General features: G+C 33.4%; 1 protein-coding gene across 6 annotated transcripts in view; it reads left to right on the plus strand.

Annotated features, from left to right (window-relative positions):
• LOC129226639 (pro-neuregulin-2, membrane-bound isoform-like) overlaps positions 1-6,934 on the plus strand; it is a 150,802-nt gene extending 143,868 nt beyond the window's left edge. For 5 of the 6 annotated variants that reach the window (XM_054861267.1, XM_054861268.1, XM_054861272.1 and 2 more), the window contains one exon: positions 5,026-6,934. Coding sequence is in view for 2 of the 6 variants with exons in the window: in XM_054861269.1 (XP_054717244.1) it covers positions 5,026-5,082 (57 nt within the window). In the remaining 4 variants the exon portion in view is untranslated. The remainder of the gene's footprint in view (positions 1-5,025) is intronic. The other variant, XR_008580809.1, reaches the window with a different exon arrangement.
• Positions 6,935-24,969: the final 18,035 nt, after the last annotated feature.

The following is a 24,969-nucleotide window of genomic DNA, read 5'->3' on the forward strand; positions in this document are numbered from 1 at the left end:
TTTGCTTGAATTTCCGGCCTTCAATGAGAGATGTCTTTTCAACAAGACAGCTATATTATCTCGAATAATTGTTTAGATAGACATATAAAAAGAACCGCAGTCTGCCAGTTTAATAGAAAGAATTGACAATCATAACACATATGTTGCGATTGAAGAAACAATTTAATTAATGATAGCTGGAAGCGGTCGTTGCCCTTTTAGAAGGGAATTTAGTAATGTACGTTAACGGGTTTTCGTAAGTTCCAAAAAAGAAGTAAAATCATTTGGTTTCCCGGCAGTAAAAGAAACCTAACTCAAACTTTTTGAGCCAAAAACTTATATAAAACTTAAATTTAATGATCTTTCGTGCCTCAAAACTCACACTAAAAAAGTTACTGAGTATCTCCATGTAACGTTGCGGGATTTCAATGGTTTTTATCTACTTCCTGGAAATATCAAGTACCACTGTTGAAAAGTTTCCTGAATTGCTACAAGTTGTCCAAATGCAGATACCTCTCTGTTGTAAAAAATATTTTTAGCTAACAGTTTAAAGATTAACTGAGAGTATTTATAAGGTTTATCGGCTTCAATTCGATTACGGCTCGTCCATGCTGATTAAATTCCCAAAGGGAGCGAGTAAGCATGGACTTTGTAGCTTTGCAAGAATTGCAATCAAGTGAGATGCTTGCTAGTTACTTGCAATTCTGGTTTAGCTTTCGCCATGTTTGCAATTCTGCTTTTGGAACTGTCTTGATAAATCAGGAAGGTTCCAGGCTGTTATGTTATCCCTACGTATGATTATTCTGAAGTTCCAGAGACACGACTGGCTTTAAACGGGAAGATTTCAAGATTTTTCAGGAAGGTGACTGAATTTTGGCGGAAAACATTCCTGGTTTTTGTGAGATATGTTACTCGTAGAAATTGGGCACATCAGCTGCCCATTATTTTCCAGGAACGTTTCTGAATCGTTTTTTACAGTGCACACAAAGTTAGCTTAGCGGAATTGGCACGTGATTGCGATAAACGATATATTCAATACTAACACATCATAAAAATTTCATAATTTATAAGAATTTGTTCGAACCTTAAATTTACATTATTTATTAAGACTAAAAAAAACCAAACAATAACCGTACAATGAAAAATGTTTTGCACGTATTGTTGTACAGTAGAGCCTCGTTATATCGCGCTTGTCTGGGACAACAAAAAAGCGCGATGCATTCGAAAACACGATATAACCGAGATTATTAAAAGCAACAATTAAAATTACAATCAAGTAACTGATACGTGCATCTACAAAGATATGGTTTGTTCTTATAGTAGGAAACATTTGCAATTACAAGCAACAAAAGTAAATTCTTGTTATTGCTGTTTTTAATTAAAAAATATTTCTATGTTATAATTATTTTTTTTTTAAATTTTGTGACAAAAAGTTCAAACTTCACAACTTAAAAAACAGCGAGTTCAGAAGAGTGCAATGCCTTCCTATTTTTAACCGACTTCAAAAAAGGAAGTTATGATTTCGTACTGACCGATTTGAAATTTTTTTTTTTCTTTGGAAGGGTATATTTTCCAGATGGTCCCATTGTAATTTGGTCTGGATCTGATAAGGGGTCTCGGAGAAATCCAAGAAACTTTAACTTTCATACGTCACGATCACGTGGTATTGCTGTGATCGGTGTATTTTCACGCCTAAGGTTTTGGCTTTCTCTTGAACGATATTTAATTCTCGCGACACATGGATGATTAATTTTCGCAACCCTGCGCTGCCTGTTAATTTTTTATTATGGGTGTTACTAATGTATCTATTACTGCGTAGCAAAGCATTAAATTAAATATATTTTGCTACTTTAATAGTTGGATCAATTTACCTTAATATTTTATTTACCAATAAATAATTTTATTCAGGCACTAAAATATCAAGTTCTCTATTTAATATCCCAGTTTTTTAAATATATTTAGTGTTCAATTGAGGGGGAATTGAATACAGAAACACCCCCTCCCCATGATTTAATTTATATTATTTAGTAATATACATTATAACTGTGTATGATTTCTGAAGTTTGACCAATATTCTAAGATTTACTATTTCCCGATGTTGCCAGTTCAATTTGAAATTAGGGTTATATTAATTAGCAGGCTTCAAAAAAAGGAGGAGGTTCTGAACTCGTCGGATTTGTTTTTTCTTTGTACAATGTTCCATAAATACTCGAAGACACCTGTGCCCAGGGGCGTGCACAGAAAGGGGGGAGGGACACCTATTGGTCAAGGCCCGAGCCTGAAGGGGGCCCAATATTTTTATAACTAGGGGTGAAATATAGGGGGTAAACAATATGGAGAGGGGCTCGTAAAAGTCATTTGTGATGGACTCCCAAATTTCTGTGCACGCCCCTGCCTGTACTGATGAGGAAAATTCTTTTTTTTTATTTGAAACGGTATACTACCTCGGCCCGTCTAATGGTAAACAAGTTCAGGTTTGATGAAATTGAAGGAACTCTTCAAATATCGTACTCACATTTAAATCGATTTGTTCTTTATTCACTTTGTATATCGTCTCACTTAGTGAACCGATTTTCATGCTTTTTTTTTGTCTAGTGGTGGTTTTGTTTAGGGGTGGTCTTAGGTTAGGTTCCAAATCTCTGATTTATCCTATCTGGTCTTTAGGGGGAAAAGTAAGGGTTAAAACAATAAATTTCATGCAATTTCCCTCACAAACAATTAAATATAAAACCCATTGATAAAGGCCATAAAACAAAGATATATACTTTCTTTACCTATAGTTAAAGAAAGTACTAAAAAAATTATTATTAAGAGTAATGATAATGAAAATTTTGAATCAGGGATTCTCTGAAGAAAACATAAAATTCATTCTAGTGAAATTTTTAATCTTCATCTATAGTGGGGCCATGTGAAGAAACATGCGACTTTTATCACGAGTTACATGACACGTATTGCAAAACATAAATTACAATTTACAATATTAAAATTTCAAAATTTACAATTTTGCAAATTTAAACTTAAAGCGATTTCGGGTTTTTTTAGTAACTCGTGCATTTGCTTTCGGAAAGCAAACTTTGATAAAGTTGAACTAATGATGAAGACGATTTTTTTTGTACATAGCTACGCATTTGAAAAAGCCATTCTTCACAGTCGTCGGAAGTCTCCGACACACTCGCCGTGTTATTTACACCACTAAAAAGCAAAAAATAAAGTATTTTTAAATTAAAAAAAAACCGTCTTCAAAAAATACCAAGGAACTAAAAAGCAAAAAATAACTGATTTCACTTACAATTCTATTTATTACCCAAACATAGAAATGAAATGTATTTTACAATTCCAGTACAAAAATCAACTAAACTAAACACCGAATTATTAAATAAACACTGATTTAAATTACTATACGATGAATTATTTTAAATACCTAACTAATTATATACGATCTCTTAATTTTTAATAACCTTTTGAAGTCTGGCCTCCTATAAACTACTACCTACTGAGTAGGTTTAGTTTTAAAGACTAATTTCCCGTATAGTTAAATTAGTGTTTAATTCAGGATTCGGTGGGTTGTCAGTTACGTTATGTAGTTGTGTATTGGAGGCCCCGACTTCAAAAGGTTATCGCCTCATCGCAACGAAGCTACATCGCAAAGAAGCCACATGAAAAGTAGATAATTATATTTTTCGAAAATATGCGCGACGTTTTGTTTGCTGAAATACCTGAATCATGCCTCAACAAGGCCACAGCGCGACCTTGTTTGACATCGCTTCTGTCACATTCTAACTGTGACTACAGTGACTCGCAGCAACGTCATTGTAGCTTTGCTGTGATATGCTGTGGTACCAAGGTAATTTCAAGTGGGATTCGGAAAGGATATCACTTATTAAAATACGCTAAGTTGTATCTGATACTAAAATTGAGGCAGTGAGAAGCAAAGACATATCAGTGTCAAAATTAAAAATTTGCAGCTAACCAGTAAAATAATAAGGGAAATTTTCCTTTGCTTTCGGATAAGAGATGGTGCGAGCAACGATATCCCTGCTAGGTACTGCTATACAACGTGATTTGGGCAAAAAGTTCAATGAAAGCCTACCTAGAATATAAACGTCAAACGCGTTTAACTCAAAACTTTGAAACTTCCACTTACATCCCTTTTCTTCTCACTGCCTCAATTAAAGTCCTGAATCGTTGAATGCAGCGACGCGTCCGCTATTTTGGGGCTAAACGATACTTTCTTCCCATCCATATGCCTTCTTCAGAAGTAGCGTGTTTTGCTTCTTGATTGTGCTTTTGTGTTAACTCCCTGTTAATCCACAATCAAGAAGCACCCCAATCAAAAAAAAAAAAAAAATAATAATAATAATTTGAGTTTTGTCATCTTGAATTCAAATTATGTGTTTCGCAATCACGAGTGTGTGTGTATATGTAAGCGTGTGTGTTTGTATGTGGGGGGTAACGTGTGTGTGTGCAGGCATGAGTGTGGTGGGTAGTTGTGTGTATGTGTGTAGGTGTGTGTGGGCATATGTGTTTGTGTCTGTGTGCAGGCATGAGTGTGTGGGTAGTTGTGTATATGTGAGTGTGTAGGTGTGTGTGTATGTGTTTGTGTATGTGTGTAGGTGAATTGTATGTGTGTGTAGGTGTATGTATGTGTGTGTAGGTGTATGTATGTGTGTGTAGGTGTATGTATGTGTGTGTAGGTGTATGCATGTGTGTGTAGGTGCGTGTATGTATGCGTGCAAGTGTAGGATATTGACGAAACCTGGAGACGGTTTTCGCTAGAGGTGCAACATCGTGAGGAGGATGGCGGTGGGAGAAAATCAAAGGAACGTCAAAAACAGTCAAATGAAAGCAATAAGGAATCGTGATTGCTCAAAAAAAAAAAAAAAAACACTCTACTTCATTTCACATTGGAAGAAAACGGCATTTATCCCCAAGATGGCAGACGTGTCGCTACTTAATCTATGATCCAGAGGAATGAAAATTATTTGTGTTATTTCTCTGTAAGTGTGTGTTCTATGTCTTTATACATATTTATTTTCTCTTTTACAGTTGATTTTGATTTTTACGAAGAGAAGTAAGCATCTGCTGGACAGATATTTCAGTTAAGTGAGCTGGGCCTCACGCGAAAAACATACGTCATGTATATAATCACATTATATTTCATGCATCGTGATGAAAAGGAGGCAATGAAGGTATTTGTAATCTTCTAAACAGTAACTTATATTTGAGTCGAGATTTAAAAAAGAACTACGGACTGGTTTCATGTGACTGTCACCTGAAAGTATTACTGTGGTAATTCACGTCTTGGGACCGCAGCATTTTAAAGACACTTTGTATTTTTTCATATTGTTTTAACTTATTTTGGACTAAATCCTTCCCGGATCATTCCGTTAAGGAGTTCTGAATATGAAAGGAGCTGTAATTTTTACAGTATAGAAAAGTTGGAGTCATCAGTTAAAGCTTTTTGAAAAGAAGAAAGTTTGTGTATCTCGCTAAAACGCATTTCTGAGCTTGAAAGATTCATTTTAGATAAACTACGCATATTCATCAGGTTTCTGTCTTAATGTTTCAATCTTGTAGAAATGATTTAATTTTGGAACTTGAACCGAAAATCAGTTTTGTCTTCTGAAGAAAATATTATTTCCAGCGTATTGAAAGGATAATTATTCACAAGTGAGATGTAAAAGAACTACGTAGAAATACAAGCGTATTCTTTTCTGCGTAGAAATAAAAATTGGTTCGAAATAAACCAACTAGAAAAAATGCTTGAAATAATTTTTCGATTTTAATCAAACGGAAAACATACTTAAACTACAATTTGACATACTGAGAAATAAGTAATTTGATCAGATATCTTGAAATTCCTTGAGGTAATATTTAACTTGACTTGGGTAAACTTTATACCCTTCTGCACATCGCTCTGCTCAATGCCAATTTATATACTTTGGAGCTCGTAGAAACAATTATGAGCTATATTTTATTGTTTGGGAGTCCGTTGGAATTATGAAAAGCAAGTTACAACATAGCAACTAATTTTAACACGATCTAATTAACAAATGTCATCCCATTTAGCCTTTATCTTTGTCTTTCCAAAGACATTGATAAAATTCTGAAGCAAAATTTACCATTTAACATTTATTGCGTCCTTTTTAATAAGAATTGTTTCTAAAAAAAACAAGAGATTCTTGGCTTGTAAGCAACAGAGTAGAAGAGTGAGAATGCTTTTAAATTGAAAAATAAGTAAACTTTCTCGAAAGTAATAAATGCTACACATATTATTTTACTTCGAACTGGAACCTGCGATCCAGCAATCCTTCTTTTCCTTTATCTCAATCATCGCAAAGCAAAAGACATTGAATCAATATTGATTTTTACATTGAAAAACATTGTAAAACAACTTTTAGAAAGGTTCATTTTCTCATCAGATTACTGCATTTTGTAAGATCTTCAGGAAGCATAGTTCATTTGTGTCTAAGAACAACAAAGTGGGCTGTTTGTAAAGACTTTTCATAGCCTATCCTACAAGGAAATTTAAGCATTCTTTGATTTTATTGAAAATGATTTCAGTTTTCATTAAATTGTTCAACATGAAATATGCTTAAAAATGGACCAGGCCTAGTAAATTATTGAACCGAATTAACATAACCTGTTGAGTTATATCATTTTCCATAAATCATTGGCTATGAAAAACTATCATTTTTCACAATTTTTAGAACTAAAACTGTAAACTCGAAGGCCCGCCACAGTTTGCATTTATGATTCATCATGTATTTCATCAAGCTTCAGGTATTAGGAAGGAGTTTAACACAACTTTTTTAGCTGCCGTGTTGAATTGATTATTATCAAAAGATGACTATTTTCATATGTAAATATTTTGCTACTATCAGTGTTGTGAATATAAGTTTGGATAATTGCAACGTACATGGTAAAAAATTCATATTTTGAAAAAAAAATGAGAATTTGCAAAATGATTAAAATAAAATGTCAAATACATGTGTGAAGTCAATTATTTCTTCATATCTTTTCTTATGTCTCCTAACTTCTATTCAGGGAAATAATCTCCTTTGAAAGATATAACTAACACAAAAAATTTAACATTTGTGCGACCAAAACCCAAAGAGATATTCGAGTTCAGAGTTTTTAGGGACCATATAGAAGATGATATTGGAACTTATCGTCCTTTCAGAAGAATGACAGGTTGTCGAAGTGAAAAAAGGAAAGTATTTATACCTTTCATTTCTTTTCAAAAATAAGTGCAAATGTTAAAAACACGCTACAAAACCTCAACCAATTTCAAAAACCACCCTCTATTTACATAAAGTTTTAAAACCTTGTTAACTGCTATATTTCCGCCCAAAAGGTGCTATTGACGGCGAGTGTAAAGTAGTGTAAGTCACAAAACGCTGTGTTTTATTTCTCGGTGAATGTGGAGATTATTTCCCTGAATATAGTTTAGGGAACCTAGTTCCGGTATAAAAATTAAATAGAATCCCGTATAAAATAATACTTTTTGACTCATTTTTATTTTTGCTTCAAACTTTCAGTATCTGGACTATGCATTTAATTTTGAACATTTTTGCAATTGGAAGTATGCGTCTAGGACTAACGGTTGCGAAAATAGAGGTTTTGCAGATAAAACAGAACACCCTGTATATTTTTAGTGAAGTTTCAGCAGTTATTTCTTATTCAAGTTATCAATAGTAACTTCTTTCTATAAAATTAAAAAAAGTTAAACTATGAGAAAAATATTTGTTTTTACACTGGTTAAAGGTGTTCATTCACTGAATTGGAGCATTTTTTCATTTCAACCTTTCAAGAAAATCCTGTCCCGTTTTTCTAAAAATAATTGATCGAAACATTATATACTAAAAATGTTTTCAATGTAAAGGGCCTAATGTTTCAGATTCTAAGGATGTTATGAATTTTTGAAAATGAAATCGAGCTATAGTGCTCGTTAATTGACAAGTCTACAAAATATTGGTTTTTCTTTACGAATAAAAAAACTGAAAAAGTCTGGATCTCTGTCTCTGGATCTCTGTCTGGATGTCTGTTACGCACATAGCGCCTAGACCGTTCTGCCGATTTTCATGAAATTTGGCACAAAATTAGTTTGTAACACAGAAATTAGCACATCGAAGCAATTTTTCGAAAATTTGATTTTGTTCTTTTTCTATTTCATTTTTAAGAACATTTTACCGAGAAAATTATTATAATGTGAACGATTAAGTTACCAAATTATCATAAAGTGGAACCGTAACATGGACTAGCAAATTACCATAGGCATATTGGCGAGAAATTCAGCATCCATTATTTGTGAATATACAGGCGAACCAAATGACCTTTTAATTTTCTACCATGGACGAAACCGTGCGGATACCACTAGTCACAAATAAATTTAACTAGTAAACACTGCATTTGGGTTTGTTGAATGTTTTGCTTTATACATAGTACAACATCATTTATCCTGACTAACTGCAACCAAAGACAAACCGAATATTCGAAAGCCCGGATAATCCGGGTAAAGGTAATTCAAAAATGAGGAAGCACGCTCTTCATACTAAAGAAAAAATATGATGTTTTATGCTGATTTACTGTAACCGCCCGAATTTTTTTCTTTTAATTTATGGGGTTTTTTTTCAGGATATTTTATCTGATTAAGCAGTTCTGTTTCAAACTGTAAGCATATTTTGTAAGTTATTAATCACAACGTGAGTGTTCGGCAGGCATATTGTTCATTACGACAAAAAACAACATTTTGAAACAAAATTGCATGCAATTGTTTACCAGACTAGAAAGAAAAAAACACATTTTTTTTCGGTATGTCCTACTTTTCGCCGAGATTTCAAAACTCCCCGTCTGGGGAGTGACGCCCAAGGCGGAATTGCAAGTTTTTGAAAGATATGAAGCTAAAATATATTTTTAAGACTACAAATTGAAACATTTTACGGGGGGCAACCCACCGGACCACTTTTTTTTTTTTGGACATTAGCCCACTTTAAATTTTGTTCTAACAAAAATTCAGTTGTCTCCTCAAAATTGCCCGAATTTCAGGTTTTCAAAAAAAAAAAAAAAAAAAATCGGTTGTGTTTGTAAGAGGGGGGGGGGGGGGCGCCACCCTTGCTAAGTCGGGACCGCCGCGAATCTTAGAGAGAAGGGGGAGGGGTTGGAATATTGTGGGCCTGGTTCTCGCAAAACGTGCGATTCGTTAAGCGATGGAACGTTTCGTTGAGCGGAGCGGCGTTTCTGTAAAGTTTCATCGTTCAATGAATAATTTCTTCAATTGAATAATTAGCAATTGCTGTTCTTGTAATTTTTATGTTCCTAGAATTAATTAAAAACTTTAACATGTTATTTTGAATAAAAAACCTGAATTTTTCAGTTCACTTTAACATTTCAAATTGCCTTATTTTGAATTATGTTAATATTTGCCAAGTCATGTTTGTCTACTAAAATAATAATAATAATAATAATGACGTTCCCTAGAGGCTCCACGAGAGGGCATGGTTGGCCTTTACTCTCTCAACCCCCCCTCCCCTCTCCCTCTAATTAATTCGACGAGACTTTGTTTGGCGTATAAATAATTTTTCATCTCTCATTAATGTAACTACATTTTTTTTTCTTACTTGATGAGTTAATATCAAAAAATATTATTCTCTTCAGCAGAACTTAAGAATCGTGTACTTATGTTTTGTTCCTAATTTTACATTTGGATAATTGTTCATCTTTGTGTAATTGTTCAAAATTATATTTAAAAAGGCAAAAACGCATCTTAAAACAAGTTCCATTGGACGATTTCAGTTTTCACTTTTTCATTTCTGTTGCTAAATTCTGGAAGCTTTTGTTTGACTGCACTTTTTAAAACACCTTTCTTATTTGGCGAAAATAATATTTTTTCTTGATCTCAAAATAAACTAAAACATTTTAAGAAAAATTGCAAAAGCTTTCTCAATTTCTGGATTGGGATAGGTTAATCGCCCCCTGACCTATCCCTAATCTGCTTGACATTAAGCAGATAATTTTTTCTCGTTTCTTCTCAAACTTCTTCTCATCAAACAAAACTGATTTGTTTGAGGCTAAAAATTTATCGCAAGAGTGACACTGCAAGTGATTTTTAATTTTACATACGGCATATCCAGGAATATAAATGTAAAAGGGTACATTATATTCCTTCTTTTTGGTGTAGTTGTAAAAATCAATATCGATCTTTAATAAATAAACCAATATTCAGGTTGATGTTATAAATCATAATATACTGACAGATACTTTGAACGAAAGTGAAATGCTCGCAATTTTGAAAATAGAAATTCAGCAAAATTATATTTCATTCATTCACTTTAAAAGATTTTCATTTACTTCATATGAAGACGTATTCTGATGCAAGATTCCGCTGCAAGATTAACCAAGTCAGTTCTTAAATACGAATACATCTTTTACGATTTCATTAAAGCTTAAAATAAGTGAATTAGCGTATCCTCATACGTTAAAAATAAAAATAGGAGGGTCAAAGAACATATAAAATATTTAAAAGAATTCTATTTATTTACTTTGAATTTAAATCAATTTATCATTCTCTAATCATTTTGTCTTAAAGTAAGTATATTTTTGTAAATTAAGGCAAAAAAAGGGGTTAATAAAAAAATAAATCCATCTTAAAATATTAAAAAATACAAGGCATAATGAACGGTTGCGGCATTAAAAAATCAAGTGGAATATGATAGTTTTTGGCCGATATGCAAATTAAAGAACACAAGAAATCCGCATGGTGCTATACTGGACGGAAAAAATTTCCCACCGCTTAACTCTATAGTTAAGATAGCTTTTAACTGGTTTGGCCCAGGCCCACAAGATTTCCACCCCCCCCCCCCTTCTCTCTAAGATTCGCGGCGGTCCCGGCTAGGTACGCCACTGATCTATGTGAACACAATTTTGTTGAAGGCTAAAATTTTGATCCGGATAACCAGAGATCCGGATAAACAAAGTCCGGAGAAACAAAGTTTTTCTGTAAATTTTAGTTTAACACGGAAGATGAAAAAGCATAGAATCAACAGTGGCCGTAATAGTCTTGTGATACTCGCAATGATGTTTGAGACTGATTGTAATCATATAGAACAAGATTATAATCCTTAAAATATGTTAGAATTTAAAATCACATTTAAAACCACTGAATGACATCTCGCTCCTTAGAAATCTACTATATTTCATCTAAAAAAATTTTATAGAGTGCTTAATGCTGTTTTTCTTGAATCGTAGAAATAAAAAAAATTACCTGCCCATGCTTTAGTCATTTACTGAGTTTGGATTTCTTTTCGGCTTGCTTTCAGTTGTTTTCGTACGCTTATCATTTTTTTGAATAAAAAATCTGAAGTAGACACCATAATATTTACTTTTACGTCTATTGAATAATATAATTTTTTAATTACTTAAATAAATGGACGAGGGAAGTAAAGAAAAAGGATTTCAGTTATTTAAAGGGATTCCATTAATTGAGATTAATATTTCAGAGATGGTATGTAAGAAAAATCTATAATCTATTCCTAACAAAACGTACAAAAATATATTTATAGCACAGTGAAACTTAATTTAAAAAATCAATTATCAAAAAGTAGGGGGAAGGGGGGGGGGGGCAAAGTGAAATGGTTAAGATGACTGAGTTTTTTCAAAATGAACAAATCAGAAATTTGCCTTGAAAATTACAGTACATAAAGAAAGACCATTATGTATTTTATAGACCTTGCGTTAAAACAGTTAAAACAGCATTGTTTAAATTTTAGTCAGTAAATTTGAATCTTCAAAAAAAAAAAAAAAAAAAAAAGTGGAAAATTTTCATTTTTTTATGGGGCAAAGTCAAAAACAAAATATTTTTCAAAGGAAACATTTTCTATTTGATTATAAAAGATAATTTTGATCAAAATAATCAGTAAATAAAAGGTTGAATAAATGAAAAGATAATAAAACAATAAGCGAATAATTAAATGAATAAATCAATTAATCAATGAAGAAAAATAAATGACCGAGTAAAAGAATAAATGAACAAAAAGTAAGTGAATGAATGAATAAATAAGTGAATTACTAAATGAAGGAATGTAAATGAGTTAATAAAGGAAAATGTAACCGATTTATATTAAGTCGATACGAGGGTTTCAATGTTTTTAAAAGTAAGTTTCAATGAATTTTTTTTGAAAATTTCAGCATAGTTACATGATGCTAATACCAACTCAAATGTAAAATTTCATTGAATTATTTTAAAACTTATTTTTTTTTAAATCTAAATTTTGATTTTATAACGCTTTTGTCATATTACTGCTTGCGAATGAAATTTCATCAAAATTATAAAATACTAGCTAAATATGGTACGTAAAACAACTGAAAATAGAATGCTGGAATTACTTTTTCAAAATTTTGTGGTAAAGATAAATAATGGAAACCCTCCCGAAAATCTAGACATTTTCATTAAAATATGTTCATATTTCAATAAAATATGTCAAATATACTCCACAAAACTAACTAAACAGAAAAATCTTTCACAACAAAATGTAAACAAGTTACTTAAATACTTAGTATAAAATTTTCAGCAAATTTAAATAATAATTCATTTGCAAGGAACAGTTTGAATTTTGTAATTAATCGAAAATTAGGTTTTGGGAAAATCAACATTTTCTGTTTTACCATTGCAAATTTCATTATTGAATAAACAATTTAATTTTTAATACTAATTCACCACAAATAAGGTCTTATGATTCATTTGAAATGATATTAGTATTAAAAATTCAAACATTATATGCATTTTTTACTCATGCATTTTATATGCAGTTTTGTATCGGTTATATCCAGTTTTCCACCGATTCAATTATTTTTTTTTTCTAACGGTTCAGCTAAGGGTTTAGTTTTTAGAAATATAATGAATGAAAAAAGTTTGTTTGACCAATTTTCAATCATCTGAAAGCCCATTATCGCCTTAAATGATTGAGTGAGTAAATGAAACAAACTGATACAAATCATATGTATTTGACTAATTGTATAAACAATACGAATGAGATTAATATTAACTAAATTAATACTGCATTGAATATTAGCAGGTCTCAATTAATATTTATAATGCTAATAACAATAACTTTATCATTTTATTATAACAAAAATAATTTTTGGCAAAATATTACAATATGAGTATCAATCTTTGAAAAATTCCTATATTTCTAAATATTTTCATCTCCGGCGGTATTTTTTTCCTGACTGGAATAGACTACATATGGTACTACATAGTTAAAATAATATCAGATAGACGAAGCTAAAAGCAAAGTAAATACTTCACCATTTCAATTTTTTCCCGCTATTTCACTTTGCCCCATGTTCCCCTACCTAGACTGTAACGCACGAAAGTCTTCGCGAATTTAAAAAAAACCCTAGATATTAGTAATTATTGTAATTTTTCCTTTAAATTAATATTTCTTAGGATATCCATTAGCGTCTACAAGAGCTTTCTATAGTCTGGAAGTTGATTTTACTAGTTTTTTTTAAGCAATCAATGAATTGCTAATTAATCTCATCTGACCGAAGCAGATGTTCCTATGCTTTTTGAACCCGGTTCCTCTGCGTGCACCACCGTCCACTGCTCTTCTGGACCTTAGCCTGCACCAGTATTCGCTCCTCTTGGACAGTAGCGTCCGTGTCCTGTACACATACTCACGCCTGAACGCACACACGCCTGCACATACTCACACCTACACACTCGCCACCACCCAGGAGGAGGGACATGAGGTCTCTGGACCAAAGGACATGAACACCACCACTCAGATAGTGAGAGTTTGTTGTGTGCTGGATGCCGTTTCTGTCTAAAGAGGATAGTGTTGTAAGAAATTATACGCTCCACGCGGTTACATTGCGTAACGCGTGACAGGGATCCCATGCTTTATAACTAGGATCTCCATAATTGCGTAATGGGGCTTTCCGCGATCGCCTACGGTGCAGATGCAAGAGAGCGCCTGGGATCATATGGCTATAGACAGTCGTGACGGCATGACGGGAAAAACTCCTGACCGAATAGTGGGATAGCATTAATGCCATATTCTTGACCGCTATTCGGGATAAAGGACAAATTGTCTGCCCATCAAGTAAACTGTATCAGAGTGTAGAAAATATAATAATTGTGTGTTGTGAACATGGTCCCTTCAATTTTCTACAAAAATTGTTCTATGAAAAATGTGAATAAGAAAGAGGTGGGGATGTTCCTCTTCAACAAGTGTATAGTTGGGAGCGTCGGGTTTAAATCAAGTCGATTCTGGGAAGTTGTTTGCAAAAACGATAAACTTTACATCTAGGGCCCTATCACATCTCATGATCGCGAAAAACACAATTTGAATTCAAGTTGTAAATTTTTTTTTTGTAATTGCCTATTTTGAAATTCATTGATAAGTAAATTATACAAAAAAATGTTTCCTCGCTTACAAGTCATTGCCCGGTGTTTATATCGAATTACAAAGAATAATGATAATTATGAAAAATGTTTTTTAATTCTAAAGACTTTCTAAAATTTTATAAGTTTATTTTCCACTCAAAAGTGTGAAATAAAATACGTATATATATCATTTCTTGATTAGAACACTCACAAATTGCGGTTAATCTTAGTATCGGCATATTTAGGTTAATTCTAAAGCAGGCAATAAAATTTAAATTAAAAAATTGAGAAAAGAAATAGATGGTATACTGCTTAGTAAAAAAACTTTTACTATACCACCTACATTTCTACTTCTCTCAATTTTAAATTTATACGTTATTGAGTGCTTTAGAATTAACCTAAAATTTAAGATGTTAAGATTAACTGCAAGTTTTAAGTGATGCAATCACGGGATCATATACTAATTTTATTTAATACTTTTAAGCGCGAACTAAGCTCAAGAAGTAGTCTTTAGAATTAGAACATATTTTTTATATTTTAGTTAAAAATATTTTGAAAATTTTAAACATTCACCTATTACCTCTGAATATTCAAAGCAAACAAAAACATTGTATTCACTTTCGTTTTAGTAAAATGTAATGTATGTAAAGAGATAATATATAGTTTGTGTATACCACTAATCTTGCAAGTCTGTATGCTCGAATTTAAAATTCAACTATTAATTTCTTTTTCAATACTTGACTACTAGATTCTGTTTCAATACTAGACTACTAGATGGCAGCAGCAGTTGACTTTGGTTGATCTTTATCTCTCTCGATAAAAGATTTTCCATTTCCATCTCATAAAGTAAAGTTACCTTTGAATCGATAAGACGTTTAGGAATTATCGTCCTAGAGTGTCGGCAGTCCAGGTGCTAAGACTTTATATGTGTGTGTGAGTCTGCTGCCCCCTGAGCAGTGGCGGCTCGTGCCTTGAAAAAGTGAGGGGGCCAGAACATAGGTGCACTCCCCCCCCGGTTTAAAAAAAAATATATATATATTTTAATATTTGGATTCCTTAAAATAATTATTTGTGTTTTAATGAAATTAAATTCATTTTAAACATAGGACAAGCTACAAAATACTTAAACTACTAAATAAATCACGAAAGATATTAATCTCATGTTTATGCCGGCAAGGTGGTGCACTCCCTCCCCCCCCCCCCCCAATCTCCCTGACTTTTAAAAATAAAATTCAATTAATCAGATAGGGAAAAGCTAAAAAATGCATCACGAAAATTATTAATCTCGCGCTTATATCCAGTATGCTTTCCGCCGCTGCAGTACGCTTTCTTTGCAGGTAAGGGGCTGCAAGGGAGGCACTTTCACCGCACCTCATTGATTTTACTTTTCTAACGGATAAACCGCGGATTATACGCAGGAGGTACAATCCATTTTTTATTTCAAGCACGTACGCACAAAAAAAAAAAAAAAAGAAGAAGAAAAAGAAAAGTTATAAATTATTGTCTGAAAAAAGGTGAGGGGGGCCGGGCCCCCTCCGACTCCTTCCACGAGCCGCCGCTGCCCCTGAGAATTTTTTTTTCAAGTGCTGAGCGTTAAATAAAACCATGTAGAACGTAGGCCACACAGTCCTCCCTCCCCCCTCAGTAATTCTTTCAGACCCTTCGCTCCGAAAGGGCATTTGGAGGGAGGGACCTGATTACCCAAAAGGCTCAGGAAGCTTGAGCTTCCCCTCAGTATCTACAGGGGGCCCAAAAATGACTTAAAATTCTCAGTTTTCTGCATTTGAATGTATTTTTTAATCTATTCAAACTTTGGAAAACGTTAAATAAAGATTTTGAAAGAATTTAAAAAAGTGATGACACAGTTCATGTATACTAAAAACAAAAGATGGTGCCCTGAAATGATACTAAGCTTCCCCTAATTTCAGATGTTAATCGGGCCTTACCATCACCCCCCCTCCCTGACGAAATAAATTCAACTCAACACTACTTACTTTGAACAAAAATTTAATATTCTTGAACAAAATTGAAATTATGTAAAAAGTGAGGGTGGGGATGGGATTTAATTTCGAAATTTTTCAGAAAGCAAAACCATATACTCGAGTGTAGGTCATCTTTTGGTAATGAAAAAGGACGGAATGAGGCTCTTGCGCTCTCCTTTGGAAATTTTTCTATAAACACTTATAGTTCTGAAATATTGAGGGGGACTTTTGGCAAGTTCAACATATTGAGGGGAATGTGTCCCCCCTGTCCCCCAATGACGCCCGTGCTCTGATGATGTTAGAGCGAAGTGGTAGGGTCTCCCCCCAGGAAATATTTCTGAGTTGAAATTCTGATAGCGCAGAAATAAACTATCTTTGATGACCTTAGGAAAAGAAATGTGGTTCAGGGCTCTAACCTGGAAAGGTTTTAAAATTGAAGTCGTGGAAAGGCAAATGTATACAACCTTTGATCACTTTAGGGAAAAAGTGCGATTCAAGACGCTGCCCTGAACTTTTTTTAAAATTAAATTAATTCTTAAAACACAATGTCAGGCTATGTTTATTGATGCCACAAAATGGAATGGTGTTCAAGACTTTTCCCTTAATAATTTTCGAGATTGAAGTCCTATACAAGTAATTCCAAGCCTTCTTTAATGAATTTATGGGAAAGGGGACGGGATTCACTGATTCACCTCCAGAATTTTTCCAAAATTTAAGTGGTAAAACGTATCTGTAGGCTATATTTGATAACGTAAAAGTGAGGTTTGGAACTCTTCCCATGACTTTTTTTTTACATTAAGGGCCTAAAAACTCATTTGTAAGTTATATTTTATGACATTAGGAGAGAACACTCTCCCCTGGAATGTTTCCGAAATTGAAGGCCTGAAAACGCCTGATAAGTCATCTTTGAGGACATTAGGGAAAGCAATGTGGTTCGCAGGGCCGATGGAAGACTATGTCAGTCTCGTGGAGAAAATTTTGACTTTAAAATCTAGTGCTTCGACAAAGGTCAAATTAGCTGTGAAGGTACATCGGTAAATACTGGATGAGGATCGAAGGTAATTCAGTGTTTGAAATGAAACTACAGATAAACCTCTTTATCGGCATGTGTTTTGCATTCTAATGAGCTAACCCTGAATCATTTGTTTTAAGCGTTGGATGTACCAACAAATGGTCCAAATTTTCCGCAGATTTAAAAACTTTAAATACTTATCCACTAATCTTCCATAAGGTTTCTACTGCTGTGTATGTGAGTCAGAAATTAGGAAATTGCCTGCATTTTTGCTGCATTTTATCAACATTGTAGTAATCGAGGCTTTGAATCGTTTAAGAGAATGGTACTCAGTATACCCTTGAGGGAACACGGAAAACTGTATGGCGTACGCGGTTGACAACCAAAACATGTGCCTAATTGTATTGGAAATAGTTCAATAAATACAGTCGTCTCTCGCTACTTCGCGCTTCGACTTTCGCGGCTTCTCGGCATCTCGCGTTTTTTTTCTTTTTTTCTTCAAATATAGTAATTAGTCTTTTTTATGTGCAAATGTAACTTTTTTCCTACAAAAGAATCACAGAGTATGTCTTTTAAGTAAGATAAGCTCTTCTAAGGGGCTGTAAGTTGAGGGAGTGAGGGTGTAAAATCGCCGATGAAAGTATAGGGAATCGCCATCTCATTTTAACTGTTAAACACTAACTGGAAAGTAAAAATCACTGTACTATTACTAAAGAATAAACACATCTGTTCAATGGTGTTCAACAATGTACTAGATTTTTAAGTTTTATACGTATGACGTGAGCACATACGGTCACTAACTGGCAATTAATTCTCCATCGAACAAGTTCAACTATTTTCGTAGATTAGTAGTGTGTAAGAACTGCATGTGTATTTTATTTCCCAATAATAATAATGTGATAGCTATTACGTCTAATGTATCTATTTTATCATATTTTGTGCAATATATTCAGTAATAAAAACGGGAAAGGGTGCTGTTTCATGTCTAGTTAGCTCTAACTATGTTAAAAACGTATTTTAATTGTCGTAAGTAAGCTTTATGCCCTCTAATTAGGAAAATATTGGATTTATAAGTACATAATCCTATTTCACGGAAATTCAGCTATCGCGGTAAAGTCTGGAACGAATTAACCGCGATAAACGAGGGTTGACTGTACTGTACATTACCCTTTATAAGTTGATTGCTATTTTCAGGCACGGATTTAGTCCTGGATGATATATATCAATTTCCATTAGTTGACCACTAAAGTATTGCATCGCATTGTTCTGTTGTTCAACTTACACTGTACTAGAATTTAATCTTGACAAAAGTTTCAATACTAACGGAGTGATGGAACATTGAAACAAAAGTATTGTAACACTTAAAAAAAAGTTTTGGGCTTGAATTGAAAAAGAAAGCAAAGAACTAGCAGATATTACTGAGAAGTACCTCCTGAGGTTTATAACAATTTACTTGCTCGAAAAAAATGTTCGAAGTTTAACTTACCTGAAGTTGAAAAACACATGAAGAAACACGCAAAATGTTGAGGATGAATAACGGCTGTATTTGACCAAGTTGGAGTCAAACACTAATCAGTTTTCTAAAAAAAAGTGGGGCCCAATGTTATCTCTAATTATTTCCCGAGACGTTTCAAATTTTAAGTCTGATTGTTTAAACTTAGTATTAAGAGACCCACTAAAATACGTAGATCAATGAGAAAGTTAGTTGCGTTACTTCCTATATATGTTCCGGCTAATAGTATTTTGATGACACGTTGTGGCAACACTTCAGATATGTACCTTTATCCTGTGACTTTCCCGAGGGAAGTTTAGTTTTTCTGTTAATCACTCGCAGACATGTCTCGACAGTTGCTAGTAGCGTCCAAATTTTAAATGCGGGCAGTGATTTATTTTTTGTAGGCAAAAAGGTGCAACTGCACTGAAATTTATGGGCAGTTGCATGAGTGTATGGCAAAGTCACGGCAAGTTATCGCGAAATGGTGCCATATGTTTGAGAATGTGCGTACAGATATTGATGACGCTGAGCGCGAGGGAAGACCAAGTTAAGGTGGGAAGTGTGGGATCACCCTTCTCAGCCGCCTAGACCTTTCTTTTCCTGACTTCCACGGTTTTGGTCAGATGAACCAAAAACTTTCAGAGCGACAAATAGCATTCGGATGACGAAGAGAAAGTTGCAACCCAACAATGGTTATCGGATATTGGACGGGATTTCTTTGCAGAAGGCATCAAAAAACTTGTACCACGCCTCAACAAATGTCTAAATAACGAAGGTGGTAACGTTGAAAAGTAGATTTTTAATTTGACTTTAAGATACAAATGAAGTTATTGTAAAATTTCAAGGCTTTTTTTTGTTTTCTTGAGCAGTGCAACTAACTTTTTACCTGACCCTCGAAGAATTGTTTTTTGTAGTTAAAACTACCTATTAGTAGTTGAACTCTAACATTTAAATTAAAAATAATATTACATTCAGGGGGTCTGACAAGTCCTTGACACATTTTAAAATTTCATAGAAAAGCACCAAATTGTCGGATGAATATGCGGTTTGCACCAAAATGCTTCACAGGTACAAGAATTTTTTATGACATCGTAAAAAAAAGGAAAAAGAAAAAGGGGTGTTTATAATCGCCGTATCGTCACAGTACGAAAAGCAAAACTTCATGTGAGGTTATTTATTCATTTTATTAAACAAAAAGCAATTCCTTTCATCACCAGAGCTCGAGGTAGGTATTGTTTGTGGACATGGGATGAACTTGAGTAGTTTTGATGTGGTTCGAGCGACATACGGTGCGCATATTAAACTCTAGTAGTGCTTATTATATTGCTTTCTGTTTAATAAAATGATTAAACACCTCACATGAAGTTCGTTTTTCTTACTGTAACCATACAACGATTACGTATAATTACAACCCCCCCCCTCTTTTTACGATGTCATAAATAACTCTTAAACATGTGAAGAATTATGGCGCAAACTTCATGTTCATACGACAATGTGTTGTTTTTCCATGATTTTTCAAAATGTGTCTAAGACTTTTCAGACACCATGTATTTCAATAAGCAAAACGCTTTTGTTAGGGGTCCACATAGTTAGTACATAAACAGAGATACGTGGATTGGAAAATTGAGAGCCCATGGTTCAAGCGAACCTTGTATCTTTTAAGGTAGAAGGTATTTTTTAAGGCGAAGGAATTATGGCGCAAACTGCATATTCCAACCACAATTTGTTGCTTTTCCATGATTTTTTCAAAATGTGTCTAGGACTTTTTAGATACCCTGTATTTCAATAAGCAAAAAACTTTGGTTGGAGGTTCACATAGTTGGTACATAAACAGAGATACGTGAATTGGAAAATTGAGAGCCCATGGTTCAAGCGCACCTTGTGTCTTTTGAGGAAGTGAGCTAAAACAATTGTGAGTGGTTATTGTAGTGAGCATGTTAAATGGAAATAACTGACGTAAGAGAGACGTAAGAGTAGAGCTTTATTAACAGGCCATCCTTTTGGCATACTTTCAACTACTTACACTTTTCTTTCATCCGAAGCCTGGAACTCGTTGTATAGTAGACATCACTGAAGCGCAGAAATGGGATACATCCATTAACTGTTAAGTATCGACTCTAAGATTAGTTAATATGAGTCCGTTGTCCACACTGGCATGGGAGGGCCTTCGTTTTTGATAAACTCCACCACGATGGAAATACCACGCATTCTTGGACCGTTTTTTTTTTCTCCCGAAAGGTCTATTTGTTTGCATCCGTGTTTCCTTCAACGATTGCAACTGGGTTTACACTGGACTGAGAATAAGGGAATTGAAATTAATTTTTGCAACAAATTATCACAAATAAGTTGTATCAATTGACTTAAAAACTCAGTATATAGATATCACAATAATAAAGGACTGAAGTGGGTGTAGTTATAGTAATCTCAAATTTTTCACAGGGAAGAAAGTATTTCTGACACTAATCAATCATTCATACTGTTCAATATTTTCTTTTAGGGATTATTACCTCTTTGAGAAAGATCTGATATCATTCATTAGGGAATATTAATTTTTTATCCCAGAATTTCCATGATTGAGAACGTACAACAACCATAGAACTTTTGGTATTTTTCGAAAAATAAACAAATAAATAAACAAAGAAAATAAAAATGAAAATAAATAAATTAAATTTAAAATTAAAAAAATAAATAAAAGTGAAATAAAAATAACTACACGATCTTTGAACTGTTTACACCATCATGAATCAAATTAATTGCTTCTGGTCATAATCATTTTCATGTAACATAACGCTTACTATAATGTTCTTCTGAGGAATTTTATTAAGTTGTTTTGTGTTGGCTGAAATTGCTCATTTTCATAGAATAATGGCGTATCAGCAATGTTAGCTAAATCACAGCAGTGTTTACCAAATATAATAATTCAGTTATTTTTCTACCTTTGGTAATTTGTCTAGTAGTCATACAATAACAACTTGAAGACACTATCATGGTGCTTATCTATTAATTTCGCTTTTTTTCGACGAAATGATGTCCATATGCCTAAAATAGAAATCCTGACACAAACTTAAAAAATATATTGTCTTAATAATTACATTATCAGACTTAAAAACGATATTACATTTACAGTACCACATAGCGTCACCAATAGATACATTATGTGAAAAAGTTAAAACCCTTAAAAATTCTGGGGGGAAAAAAGTGGCAAAACAATCACAGATGGTAATGTTCTCTTGTAACAGCATAAATTATTTTCAAAAAAATTAAAGACACTTTAATTTATGTACGCACCATTTTTTCTAACATAAAGAAGGAAAACGCGCACACAAGATTCTTTAAAAAGCGCATTTGAATTGGAATAAAATTCAGTGACGTTAGCTACGAGATAATATTGCTAGACTTTGTTCTGTTCCAAGTTACTTCTGTAAAAATAACATGAATTGTCTTAAGAATTAGGACAACAAAATGTGCTTTTTTGTAATTCCTTAATTATTATACCACAGCTAACTTGATTCTAAGTAGTTTATAATTTCTCCACAGTACAAATTATCACACATAAACTTTCTAAATATCATTTCTTCCGCATTTTAAAGCTGTTAAAAGTTAGAAGACTTTAAACTAAACCCTCTGGAATCATTACATGACCAATGGAATTTCTTGCTATTATGAAGGCCAATATTCGTACCATTTTTAAATTTTTAAATTGCTTTTTTTAAGCAATGTTTACATTACAAGAAAGGCGCTATAGTTTTCGAAATATCAACAGAATTCTTGAATAAAATGTTAATTTTTTGCTGCTGCTAACTTCTTGATTGAAAAAAAAGGACATCAGTCAGTTTGCTGTTTGGCATCGGAGCTAGATGTTAAATCGTTCAATTCTTTTGCAGGCTTCATTATAATTTTTAGAACTCTCAGGGGAAAGATGACTTTCTTTGCGCATGCACGCACAGATACACATAAATTATCAATTCCTTTATTCCGTCCAGTTTCTAAGTTTATAATAGATTCATTTGCTAGAAGGTTTAGTTCGTTCGAAGGCTTTTATTATAGTGTTTAGAACTTTCGGGCAAAAAACGATTCCAAGCAATGCGTGATTTTGAAGGCTGCCAGTGCAAAGCAGATTGAAAGACGTTCACACACATACAACAAAAATCAATGAAATTAAAGTCCTATTTCAGATGCTGTAGGAATACAAAGAACTTAAGCATACAGAATGGTCCCGTGGTAAAGTAAGAAGAAACACCCAAAATAATCCACTTTTTCACAAGATTGTGGAGGAAAATAGAATGTATGGAGACGACGTAAAGTTTACAATTTCTAACAAAGTTCCTGATTAATAAATGCATTTCCTGATAAAGACCTATTGAATAATATGGGGATAAATAACTGTAATGAAAACAATTTCAATGGCATGCATCAGAATTTGATTTTTTTTTTTTTTTTTTTTTGATGAGATTGCTGATTTTCGATGTATCGTTCAAACTTCATCAAACTTTACATTTTGAAGCAATTTTAACAGCATCTTTCAACACCCCTAATATTTTCAGTTTTTTTACCCGTACATGGGAAACTTTTTTTTTTTTCCAGTTCCAGAGAAATTTTTTTATTGCATTTTCAAAGACTATATTTGAGATTTTTTTTCGGCTTTTACTGTGACATAGACATCATTTGTGATCTTAATGGTTTGATTATACAATGACTTCAAACACGATAAGGATTTTTTAAAAATATAAGAGCAAATCAGAAGACGAATTTTTTAAAAAACTCTATTAGTTATGATTGTACTTGAAAAGACAATTCGAATTCAGAGAGAGTGAAGAGAAAGTCACATTTTAACCAGTATGGTAAAAGAAAGGGTTAGCAAAAGTGCTGCCATATATTGCGGAAGCATTTGCTATTGTGCAGTTAGGTTACAAAAGTATAAGGCCTTGAGATTATCTAGATACAATTATTCCTCCAAACTGTATCAATCCTGTAGTGCTGATTGAATTTGGATTAAATGTACGGGTATGCAAATGATTTGAAGGCAGTCACAAAAATATGATGTCTGTCAAAAATTAAAATGCAGGAAAACTGTAGCACCACTTACTAAATTAAACATGACTAATTGTTTCAGTGGGGATTGTGGGTACAAAGTGGTCGCTACTACGATACACGACCAGGGTCACACAGTAAGGAAAACATTAAAATTGCGAGACTTTCCCAAGTCAGATTGCATCAACTATAGACAACTAAGGGAGGCCACGCTATGACCTCCTCATGGTAATCTTAAGGGAGGATGTAGTATAAAGTATTAGAAATTTCAACCTTTTTATTTTCCTCACTAAATTATTGGCTCTTTTCTTGTCTTCATGAATTAACTTTTAAAAGTCAGATTTTTACCATGCGGAGTCATTAGAATTTTTGATGTTAGGGTAGCATAGTATGCAAATGCAGGGTTGCCCACCTGGGGTAGGGGAGGTCATGGCGCCATTGACAGTTTTAGGGAGGGGAGGTGGGTGTTTTAAGGGCTATTTATAACTTGGGGGGAGGGGGAGTATTTCTTTTTAGGGGTTCTTCGCGATATTTAGGGAGGTGCGGCTTTGCTCTGAAGGAGGAGGGGGGGGACACCCCTGCTCAAATGGACATTTTTTTCCTCATAAAGCAAACTAATAAAATTGTAAACTAGTTCATTCAAGCTCAATTACTGGTCCTTTAGCAGTCTCTCTGTGCTACTTAAAACACACCCATTCTGTTGCCCAAACATACCATCGGTCATTATTTTTCAAATTCAGGTAAATTATTTAGAACTGATTATTGAAGATATAAATTCAATTACTTTATGCGATTGAAAATGCGTAGGGGTGTAGATAGACGCTAAGAGCACACAAAATTTTATACATGTTTTGTACATTTTGCCATGTGAAAATTGGCGGCACAACATATTTTATTGTTCCGAAAAAAAAGTAATTTTAATAGTTGTCACTAAAAATTTAGTAAAATATTTCAAATATCAAAAGGATTCCTTCAACTTTGGTTTTAAATATAAAAACTGTAGAATGTTTTCAAACATAACATCGATTTATAACAAGTGCATCAATGCATTTCCGATATCAAATACACATTGAATACATAT

This window comes from Uloborus diversus, chromosome 7 (assembly GCF_026930045.1).
Source record: "Uloborus diversus isolate 005 chromosome 7, Udiv.v.3.1, whole genome shotgun sequence".
Taxonomy (NCBI): Eukaryota; Metazoa; Arthropoda; class Arachnida; order Araneae; family Uloboridae; genus Uloborus; species Uloborus diversus.